General features: G+C 36.8%; 1 protein-coding gene and 1 long non-coding RNA gene across 2 annotated transcripts; one reads left to right on the top strand and one right to left on the bottom strand.

Moving 5' to 3' along the window:
- Positions 1–4,773: 4,773 nt before the first annotated feature.
- Positions 4,774–7,026, bottom strand: LOC122968960 (GTPase IMAP family member 2-like). Its single transcript, XM_044334510.1, has 2 exons — positions 6,588–7,026; positions 4,774–6,325 (listed from the first exon to the last, which is right to left on the bottom strand). The coding sequence occupies exons 1-2, from the start codon at positions 6,670–6,672 to the stop codon at positions 5,778–5,780; spliced, it is 633 nt and encodes a 210-aa protein (XP_044190445.1). The 5' UTR covers positions 6,673–7,026; the 3' UTR covers positions 4,774–5,777.
- Positions 7,027–9,628: 2,602 nt separating this feature from the next.
- LOC122969354 lies at positions 9,629–10,921 on the top strand. The gene is made up of 3 exons (XR_006399000.1): positions 9,629–9,667; positions 9,920–9,990; positions 10,782–10,921. It is a non-coding gene; the product is annotated as an uncharacterized LOC122969354 (long non-coding RNA).
- The last annotated feature ends 752 nt before the right edge of the window (positions 10,922–11,673 follow it).

The raw sequence follows: 11,673 nt of genomic DNA, 5'->3' as shown, positions 1-11,673 counted from the left end.
GTGTTATTTTCATATTTACATGCTGTTATCTTATATTTCATATTTAATACCTGGCTCTACAGTATCCAAGGTAATGATGCAGCTATAAAGCCCATCACTGGGGAACAAGTCAGACCGGGCTTGTATCCCCCAGGTGAGTGTGTGACTGTTAAATGGAAACCTGTAAATATTAATGTATAGCTTATCTGAGATAGACTTTATTACTAATTATAACTATATTGACATTCAGAGTGATTATCTATGTGTACTGATTCATCTGTATCAATAGTGTCTTTTATGTAATTTGTAATATAGAAAGTCTTTGATCCTGGTCAAGGTTGCTGACTGTGTGTCTTTGTTGGAGTCAACTACTAACTGTCAGCTGTTAGTCCATCATCATCATCACAACACAATGCAGAGACTGTAGTCTGTCACTATTATCAGTAATGTAAAGAGACTTAACGAGTCATTATAAACTGTGAGGTTAATATAGTCCGAGAATAAGTCCCCCGTTACACAAGCGCATACCATAAAATATATCTGGTGATCAGGGGCGTCGCTAGGTCTATTTCAATCTTCTTTAGCCCCCCCAAAATAAATGTACATTATTAGTTTAAATCATCAGTAGTTTGATCTCATTCGTTTTTCATTAAAGTCAATCGAATTGTGCCACTGTGTCTCCAAATCCACTATATACCTAGATGGCTGGACACTAGGACCCGGGAGAGGCTGCTGGTGCTCTAATCCAGCGTTTCCATTGGCTGTGCTGCTCACTCAGAGCCCACAGTAGAGACTGTAACGGAGGTCAGAAACCACTGAAGTTGTGACAGAGTGAAGATACCAAGCTGTAATATGAACTCGTGGCAAATGATGGTCAATGTAGTGAGTTATCAAGTTGTTACTTGTTTGTTTCTTGCTTAACATTAGCTAACTTTAGGTTTAAGTGAAGAAAAGACAAGAGGATAGGCTATATAACACTAACATTATACAGTGGAAACCACTTATATGATCACAGTTGCAGTGATCTACCTCTTATATGGATCAAAAAGCTCAGGACAGAATCATTCCTATACAAATGCTGTTTAAATAATTAACTTATAGTAATCAATAGTCCACTTACAGTGTTCATTTTGGGTCTTTTCATACATGAAAACATGGGGAGAAAAATAAAATTACGGTAACTCTATTTTTATTTTTAGCAAAGCTGCCATTTCATTACTTTTTTATTGGTGTAATAAATATACAAATGTCAATTAGATGGTAATCTGAATTTGACCCAGACAGACGTGTCTGACGGAGCAGGTCTGATGGAGGTTAGTGATCAAAAAGAAAGCGAGTGGGAGTTGTTTAAGCTTTCAGTTAAAACTAATACTGAATTGTATGACATAGGCCTATTACTCGGAATACTATAATAGGAATAAACTAGCCTAATGATTTTATGACATTTTTAGTTTTAGAGGTTCACACATCAAACATCAGTCTGTGTATCAATAACATACTTAGAACCTGCAACAAATATAAGAGAGAAGAGGCAGCATTCCTTGATTTCAATGCCTTTGCTTGATCTGTGCCTGTTGTAAGTGGATGGAAAGCATTTAAGTCATAGGAGATCTGTGCCTAATACAAACTATGAAGAGATAGATCTATTGTGTTGATTTTACACTTATTGCTACTCTAAAAATTCATGACAAACTTTTTGGGGCCATTTAACCCCCCCTCCTCTTTCCATAAAGGCTTAGCCCCCCTAACCATAAATCTCTAGTGATGCCCCTGCTGGTGATGTATTTAGGTATTGCTAGGTATGCATTATCTCACACTCACTATAGACTTGAATATGAAAAATAGAAATATGATGTAATAAAAATGCAAATTGAACAGAAGTATCTTAGTAATATTCAATTTTTACTAATGTTGATTTTTTTTTGTTTGAGTGTTGACTGTTACAAACTAATTTTTGAGACCGTAGCTGACTTTGGTGTTGTAGTTGTGGACTAATATTAAAAATGTGTTTCTGAAACCATTTTTCTGCACAAACCACAGTTATAAAGCCACCATAGAATCTAATCTGACACAGTCTTAATAACAATTATAACACTGCACAATTATAATTATATAACATTTTACAGGTTATTTGATTTCATGTAGACTATTTTTCTACAAATCATCATAGTTAATTAAATCTCCATCTACAACATGATTCGTGTGTCATTGCATCAATTAAGACATCAATTATTAACATCAGTTGGTCACATCTAACCAATAACATGATGACACACCTTCATTCTCAGTCCCATCATGTTGCATCTGTCTTTCTAAATATGTTTTCTCCTTCTCTGCCTTTAGTGCTTTCAGGGTGGCACCTCCCCATCACCGTCCAGTCTCTGCAGATTCATCAGTGCATCACTTCATCAGCCTCATCAGTCTCATCAGTCTCAGCAGGAGTCATCAGCCACCATCAGTATCTGGTCTCCATGAGATTTTTTATCTTGCTGCTGCTCAGGACTGATGTCCCTCGATTCAAAATCTCCCTGTAGAGTCTAAGAGCCAAAGACTTGTGACAACACTTCAATCATCAATATCATCCGTATAATAAACAATTATTTTTGCTTCATTCATTCAGAAATATAGTCTGGTGTGTGTGTGTGTGTGTGTGTGTGTGTGTGTGTGTGTGTGTGTGTGTGTGTGTGTGTGTGTGCATAAACACAAGTGTGTATCTGGGTTTGCTGAACATTCTCTGAGTAAAAGTATTTCTACACAATGCTTCATTACTGTTTGTATTCCCAGCAGTGACATAATTAGAATAATTAATAAAGAAAGTTGTAGCAATAATCTTGTTGATTAATCTTTACAGTGAGTTATTTCCTTGTTCATCTTTGGTCTGGTGCTCAGCTTCTGTAACAGACCAGCTTATCTGCTGATCTGAACACTGATAAATGGGTGAATTTTGTTTCTGTGTCAGCTCAGATTACAAGCAATCCTCATTACAAAATACATTAACAGTTTATCAAGTGGTATACTTTAAATGTTTATTTTATTTAGTCTTTATTTGCAGGAAATCCTCATTGAGATTAAAAATCTCCTAACCAACACAGACAGAAACAAGTTTCAGACAAACACCATAAAAACAAGTAATACAGACTGACCTCTTGTTAGTCAATGTCAAATAATAAAACCATGAATAAAACTACAATAAAAAAGAAAATAAACAGACAGACAACCTTAATAAGTTGGACTGAGAAACAGTGGCTGTTTGTGGCATTAAAAACTTCATTGACATCACTGACTGGTAGATAGATGATGATGAACAGAGTTCCTGCAGCAAAGCTTCAAACCTGCCCAGAGAAACCAGTGACTGTAATTTTAACCCATTTAGTGGAGATTCAAAGTATCAGGAGCAACATACAGAAAAGCTCTTTTACCAAACTCTGTTTTAAATTTTGGTCTGAACTATGACAACAAACTTTAAATAGCATCTTATTTTGACAGCACCAAGCAAACAAACACTGTGTTTAAACAAATTGTGCATAAAATATATGATCTACCCTCTGAGCAACTATGATCATGATTGGACTGGAGAAAGTGTTCCAGAGACGTGGCTCCTTTATTGGGCTCTATTTTCATGGATCCAGCAGCGCTGTGACTCACAGTCAAGTTCCCGGCCCTGCCCAATGTGATAGAGGGTGAGCCAAATACACACTTGTGTACAGAGTGGGATCAGAAAGAATACTTTATCATACAATACAGATGGGTGTGTCAGAGGCAGCGACAATCATGTTCTCATTCACTACTTTTATCCCCTTTAAACACAGTCCTCTCCCCATCATGATGGTTTGGGAATGCTGTGGAAAGTTTTCCTCAGGAAAAAAAATTTTATTGTCGATTTCAAAATGTGAACACAGCAGTTTAAATGTACCATGAACCTGAAAACGTATTTAAAGATCCCCTCCAGACATGTTTTAAGACAGTGGTTCTCAACCTTTTTGGTGTCAAGGACCCCCAGATTGATACACATCAGGCCACGGACCCATATTTGATAAGATGTAGGATCCCCATGTGATAACTTTACTGAATAGTTTATGACCTTGTGGGCTGCTTACTATTTAGGAGGAACTAAGTCTTGCTCGCTTCATCCTTGTTCTTGTTTTCTTTCATCTAGATTAGTATAGACTGTATACATATGTTTGTATATTTACTTGATAATTAAAACTCTCATGCTGTTGTTCTTTTTTGTGCTTTTTTGGTGTTTTGCCTGCAAGGTGTTTATTTAATTAATTATGTGCAGAACACTGGAGTGGCAGAAGTTAGTTCTGCCTCTAGGTCTACTATATATTATAGGTAGGAACCAAAAAATAACCCAAATGGTGCCAAAGTAGTATCCCTGGATGTATAATAAGAGCTGGATATGGCGCCGCCACTCAGCCTTGCAGCCATTTTTTCCCAGTGGTCACTTGCGGTATTGCAGCGAAAAATCCTGCAGCCCAAAAAGCATTTTCCCCATAGACCACCATATTAAAAGAGACATCTGTAAAACTGTTGACAGGACACGTCAAACTGCAAACAACGTTAATTATGACTCTTTCTATAATGAACTTTTGACCCATGGAGGTTTTATATTTGTAAAACTTTCCTAGAGCTGAGAAAAGTGATTTAAAAATCTGTGATGTCATCACAATGTAAAGTCTATGGACCGAGTGGGAACTGACAGACCAACAGGAGAAACACTACTGCGTATATTCAATTCACAAGATGGAAGTAAACCTGGAAGCTAGAAACTTTTTTTGGCGTATGCGCCAGCCGAGGAATTCCTATAAGACTGAATGGGCACCATTTTTAGTTCAGTATCCAGCTCTTATAATACATCCATGGTAGAAACTTAACTGACTATGTGAGGGAGTTGCAATACAGGTTATGTCACGACTTTAGCTGGCATCTTCACCATAGTAACGGTGGTTGAGGATCATGGGTAGGCTAATGTAGCCGCTATCATCTAAAACTGACAAAAAAACTTGATTTCTCAGAATCGAAGGAGAAATAATTAAAGTAAATGGCCATAACCTTTCATTTCTTGAGTTATCAAGGACAACTTTGTGTTTTGTGTTGAGAAATGTTAGATAGAGGTGAAGATATTAAAATTGACAGTGAGGAACATATTCATACACAGCTACCCACCAGGCTGGTAATATTAAAATAAGGAAACAAAAATAAGGATCAAATCTCATGATTAAATGTTGAGTAATGTAGCAGTTATAGTCAAAAAATGAATAACAAATGAGAAAAAACAATACAGCCTCTGGGCCCCTGTGTCCCAACTGACAGAAAAAAGTGCGAAAGGTACAAAACCAACTTCAAATTAAAATACATTAGTTTGAAAATCATGCTGACTGTCAAGAAAAAAATGGAAAAATCATGTCCATGTACACGAATATTTACATTAAATTTCATGACTATTTCATGAATTGCTGTGAGACTGGGTTGCATATATACACACTATGTTCCTCCTTACATCTTGACAGGCTCAAAGAACATTTTGAATAAACATGAAAATCTGTAAATCCTTCCTTTACTGACTCTCTCTTTTACTTTTATGTTCTGTAGCTAAGATATGTGCACATTATCAGACTGCTCAGAGATACTGACAGGCAAACTTATACAGCAACTTATACAATTTGGCTACCACTTTCTGATGAATGAAATGATTTTATTCTTGAGTTGGACATTTGGAGTAAAAAGTAAAGCATTTTAAATTTATCTTTTACTTAAGTCCAACTAACTGAAATCCACTTTTAGCAGTTTAATAACTACAGGTTCAGATGTTCTCCGTTGTTCTCTTTCACAATCTGACCTAACCGTGTTAACAGCTCTGCAAGCTCAAGGTTTTTCCTCCACAGAAACCTGTACTGGCTCATTCTGATCAGGTCTTTTAAGGGTGGGTGTTGCCTGTATTCTTCCATAAAACCTGGACTCTGCTCTCTGGGTGTTGATATCAGTATCAGTGAATGATCAAATGGTCGACCACCAAAGTTCTTAAAGACTCTGCACATCCTCAGTTTGTGTTCCTCAGTGAAGTCTTCAGGCTGTAGAACCAGCAGGAACACATGAGGTCCAGGATCAGAGAGACTCACACAGTTTTCTACATGTTTTCTTAGTTTGTCTTCAGGGATGTTTGGACGCAGCAGATCTGGGGTGTTGATGAGAACTATTTCTTTCTCCTTCAACTGTCCTCTGACTCTCAGACAGCAGTCTGGTTCTTCCTCAGTGCTGAACTCAGTCTTTCCCAGTATGAAGTTCCCCACTGAACTCCTCTCAGACCAGCTGTTCCCCAGCAGAACAACCCTCAGCTCAGACACTGAGAAGAAAATTAAATTAGAAAATAAACTCAGTGTTGATCACATCCAAACTGATTATATTAAAAGTGGATTCACAACTAGTTTCTTTAAAGTAAGCTTAAGAGAATCTGTCAGCCATTGTAATCTTTAAAATTGTATATTTACCAGTGAGCTTAAAAATATGAAATGAAATATAATGTGAGTTTGTACCTACCAGCTACAAAATACTACAATTTTAAATATACACAAGAATAATGTCTGTCTCAGTTCAGTTCTACTCACTGAAAGGTGGCAGGAACTCAAAGCTGCGTCTAAGGTGCTGTGGCACATCTGAAACAGAAGAGATACAGAAAATGTACAAAACCATTCATTAGATCATTCAAACATCTCATGATTGTTGGTGTCCACAAGCAGCATCAACATTTTCACAGCCTCAATAGACTGATACAAGTATTATCTACTCTGCCTGAACTGAGACCATTATACTTGTATCTGTATCAGTATCTGAAGGCCACACCTCAGTACCTGTGATGTCTGGACTCATTTAAACATAAATACAAGGAGAAGAAGAGAAACTTGACTCCTTCAGAGCAAAGTTGTGATTATTTTCTGATTAATTCATCAGATATTTTGTGGTAGATGAATACAGAGAAGCAACACAAGTGGTTTGTGTGACACACTGCTATGAAATATGATCATCAGTTATATTTGGTGATGTAAAGATTAGATCTAGAGTAAGACAGAGGAGGTCTGGGTCAATCTAACTTCAGATGATATTTCTAGGCAGCTCGGTTCAGTGCTGTGGTGACATGGATTAGTAATAATCAGGAGACTGGATGGGTCCAGATAGAGAAGAGCTCAACCCAGAGATTTCTCTGTCTGTTTGACCTTTTCTGAACAAAAAGTCTCGGAGCAAACTTAAAGTAAAGAATGAATGGATTAGACACACATTGAGGGTCTGGGACACAGTTAGGGAGAAACTGGGAGGGCAGGTTTCTCTGTCCAGAGTCATGTCAGCAGCTGCTAACAGAGACTTCCTCCCATCCATGTGGGATGCTGCTTTCAGGAGGTGGACAGAGAAAAGTCTGATTGGAATCAATCAATATTTGTTGGAAATGAGTTGAAGACTTTCTCCCAGCTGCAAAACCAGTTTGCACTGCCCTCCAGTGACTTCTAAAGATACTTACACATGAGGCACCGGACACCTACAGTACTTATTCTAAATGGGAGCAAACAGCAAACAACAAATGAAAATTAACAACTACAAGCCTGAATTCACACTCATAAGCTCCCTACACAGAATGTGAATGAATATATCTAAAGATTATTCAAATATATTTCTTTAAAGAATAAATACATGTTATGTGGTTCTGTGACATAAACTTTAGACTTTGTATTGCAGATGGACATAGAAACAAGAATAATCTAACTGTATCTGATCAATTAAACACATACAGAACACAGCTATACTTTTTGTAAAATTGAAAACGCTGTAATTTAATGTGTTAATATACACAAGAGTCATTCTGTTTCAGTCCAGTTTACTCACCAGGGGGTCTCAAAGGACGTTGCACTGCAGGGATATAGAAAATGTATAAAATCATTCATTCAGTCACATGTAATCAGTAATAATTCTTCTCATGACAACGACCATTCAAACGTCTCATGATTGTTGGTGTCCACAAGCAGCATTAACATTTTCACAGCCTCAATAGACTGATACAAGTATTGAGGATGCAGGCAGACAGTAAAGTTACTTTTACAGTGAGTGGAGGGGCCACTGCTGCCTCCAGTGTTTCAGGCTTTTCTCTACATTTCAGCACAGAGATTGGTCCATAATAAAAACTGAATCTGATTTTGGCATGATGACTGATGGTGTGTCACCGAGGAAGTCTTACTGGTAAATAAACAAAAGAAGAAGAAAGGTTTGTGGTGTGAGAGAAATGGAGGAAAAGCTGATTGAGCCTCAATAGACTGATACAAGTATTATCTACTCTGCCTGAACTGAGACCATTATACTTGTATCTGTATCAGTATCTGAAGGCCACACCTCAGTACCTGTGATGTCTGGACTCATTTAAACATAAATACAAGGAGAAGAAGAGAAACTTGACTCCTTCAGAACAAAGTTGTGATTCTTTTTTAATTAATTCATCAGATATTTTGTGGTAGATGAATGCAGAGAAGTATCATCAGTTGCGGTATTTTATTCTTGGCATGAATATTATATTCGTTTAATAAATGAAAGTTTAGGGCATGGAAACAAGAATAATTTTACTGTATCTGATCAATTAAACAGATACAGAACACAGTTTTGTAAAATATGTCTAGAGCTGAGAGATGCAACAGGATATGTGATCAGCAAAAGTCAAATCAAAGATTGACTATTGTGTCCTAAACATCTGCACTCAGGCAATTTATTGTAAATAATGTTTCAGAGAACTGGCTCGCTCAAAATTTCATCACCATTTGAAAACTGTTCTGATATTTGGGTATTTGGATGATGAGTTGATCGTGTTGGTGTAAGATGCTGATATTAAGGAAGAAATTCACCAGATGTTAAACAACAACAACTCCACTGCTTTTTTTGACTCAGTTTTTAAATGTGTTTTCTGACCCACCTGTCTCACCTTAACAGAAATACAAAGACATTAAGATCATTTACTTGCACGACTAAAAACAGCATTTGCCCCTCATGAAATAATGATAGTTATATTAATGACCTCAAACAGCTAGTTTCAGCTCCAGAAACCAGAACTAAAACAACATTTGGTGATTTGTCACAAAAACAGGGAAGAGAGCACAGTTCTTTTATAATGTGTGTAATATGTGGACAGTGTGTTATCCAGACTAAAAGTCTGACTGGACTCACCAGATGATGATGAGCCCCCCATAATGTCACTCTGCTGGAAATATCAGAAACTAACTGGAGACCAACTGCTGGGCTAAAGAGAGAAAAGCACAACATGTTAAATTATCTTGATTTTTAAGTTGCCTTATGTCAGCTGAAAGCTTCTTTGTGAAAAATTACTGTTTTGTTGTTTGCCACACAACAATAATAATAACAGTCTGATTGGACTTACATTTACAGTTAACTGTAAATATATTTGATTTGTACATGTTATGGTAAAACAGAGTTATTGCACAGGGATTGTTATACACGGATTGTTTGTCATCATCGTTATCTGCATGAGAAATTGAGAAAAAGGAAAAAAATCGGTTATAATAATTGTCTGCTTATAGTGATCAATTTGACCCGGACAAACGTGATCACTATAAGCGGTTTCCACCGTATCTGCAGAAGCCTCCAGCTGCTGGAGAAGTTACATCTGATCTCCCATCTCCACCGATCTCTGAAGCAGGTCAGTTCAGCCAGATATTTGTTGTCTCTGTGTAATTGATAATATGTCTATGTTGTCATCATCATCATTATTACTGTTGTTGTTTTTGCTGTTGTTGAATGTTACAATTACACATTGTTACTAATTAAATGTAGGTCTTAGTCAAATTAAATAAAGTTTATTTGTACTGTACAACTTTATATGCAGTAGAATGACACAAAGGACTTGGTGCAGTGGTGTAACAGTCTGGATGTTCTGTATGTTTGAATACAGCTGCAGGTCAACAACATCTAACATCATATCAAACCCTCCAGCTACCTGCAGTGAAACACAGCCTGCAGCAGGTGAGTTCTGTTCATTTTGTGTTACAGCTGCAGTTATGTAACTAATGTCAATATGGACAAATCCAGACACATTTCTGCTATAATTCTATCAAATATTCACAATCAGTTATGAGCATACATAACACATCCTGTACATCTGGAAGGTCTTGTCCTTCAAATGAATGCTAGACAGTCTATTTTTATTATATCAGTACTTTGGCCAAACCTTTCAGCATTTACTAACCCTTCACAATGACAGAAAGCCATGGGAACTGCAGCCTACACACACACATTTCATTTCTTTCATTTTCATTCATTCATTCTTTTTTTCCCATTTTTTCCCTCATTTTTAAGGCAATACCGCCTAAACATTTTTACAAATGAGCTACAACTACACTGAACTATGGGTCTGTTTAAGGTTCAAGTCAAATACCAATATTATTGATTATTAAATGGTTTCTTACACACTTGCATTATCATGGTAACACTAGCGTGATAAAATATATTGAATCATAAATATCATTTCTATATTAAGAAAGGGAACATAACTCACTGAAATACTAATCAATATTAGACTGCAACCATCTATATTTATTCAAGTTGTCTACAGGACACATTAAAGCTAGAATAACTTATTCAAAAGTAATTTAAACCTGGATTCTTGACCTTTTTTCACTCATGTAATTGAACAGTTCTGGTCAACTGTTATTTATAATTTATGCTTCAGATGTATTTATTGCCTGATGTGTAATTTATGAATCATTGTGTGTTCTTACTAAAGTATTAATAACTATATTTGCATGTATGTTTAGATTTGGCCGCAGGTGAAGGAACAACAGACACAACATCCACTGCTGCTACTCTACAGCCTGCAGACACCATCAACTGAAACAGATCCTGAAGTATGTGAGTCCATCAAGGCAGCAGCTATAGATCCTGTCTGATATGATGAGGATGCTGTTAGTCAGCAGAGGCCATATCGGGTCAAATAAGACTCTACATTTCCAAAATGACAGGATGAGAGAAGTTCCCATCACCACCACTTTACAGAAAATTAGTGAATGGAGAGAAAATCAAGAGAAGCTGGGTGGTATATTCCAAGAAAAAAAAAAGTCTTTACTGCTTCTGCTGCAAACTGTTCTCACAAAACAAACAACTACAAACTAATCAGTAATGGATTGAATGAATGTAAAAACTGCAGTGAAATACTCAAAAGCCATGAGAACAGCCCAGAATATTTTAGGCACATGACATCATGGAGGGAGTCATCTATCGAGTGTAATCTATGAATAACCAAGTGCCAGTGTCTGTATGTTACTAACAGGTAGTTGGCAACATTTAACAATTTATTCATTCTTTTTGATATGTGATTAATTTGTTTGAGGAGTAAATTTAATTTATAAAAATATATATTTTTGTCTCGCAACCATTGTGGTGTCTGATGTTTGTTGTCCATATTTTTACTGTAGAACTAGCGGGTGGTGATGAGGCAGCACTGGTAGGGTACTGGTAGGGTACTTTGAGTGGAATGTGGTTGGTGGGGGGGCACCAAATCCTTATCTTGCCTAGAGCCGGCCCTGCGTTTCCAAATATGAGTCAGGACAGTTTTTTAAACTTTAACTTACACCACCTGTCAAGTGATCATTTTGTGCCTAAACCTAACCAGACCTTAACTACAGTGTTGTCACACCATAAAATCATGGT

Source organism: Thunnus albacares, chromosome 2 (assembly GCF_914725855.1).
Source record: "Thunnus albacares chromosome 2, fThuAlb1.1, whole genome shotgun sequence".
Classification (NCBI taxonomy): Eukaryota; Metazoa; Chordata; class Actinopteri; order Scombriformes; family Scombridae; genus Thunnus; species Thunnus albacares.
The sequence above is the reverse complement of the archived record's forward strand: the minus strand, read 5'-3'. Positions and strand labels throughout refer to the sequence as shown.

What these genes read in the sequence shown, in the direction of transcription:
- LOC122968960 (XM_044334510.1), bottom strand. Translation starts at nt 6,672, where the DNA reads ATGGTTTTGTACATTTTCTGTATCTCTTCTGTTTCAGATGTGCCACAG. An exon ending in TGAGTTCCTGCCACCTTTCA is followed by an intron (nt 6,326 to 6,587) that starts GTGAGTAGAACT and finishes TTTTCTTCTCAG; the next exon opens with TGTCTGAGCTGAGGGTTGTT.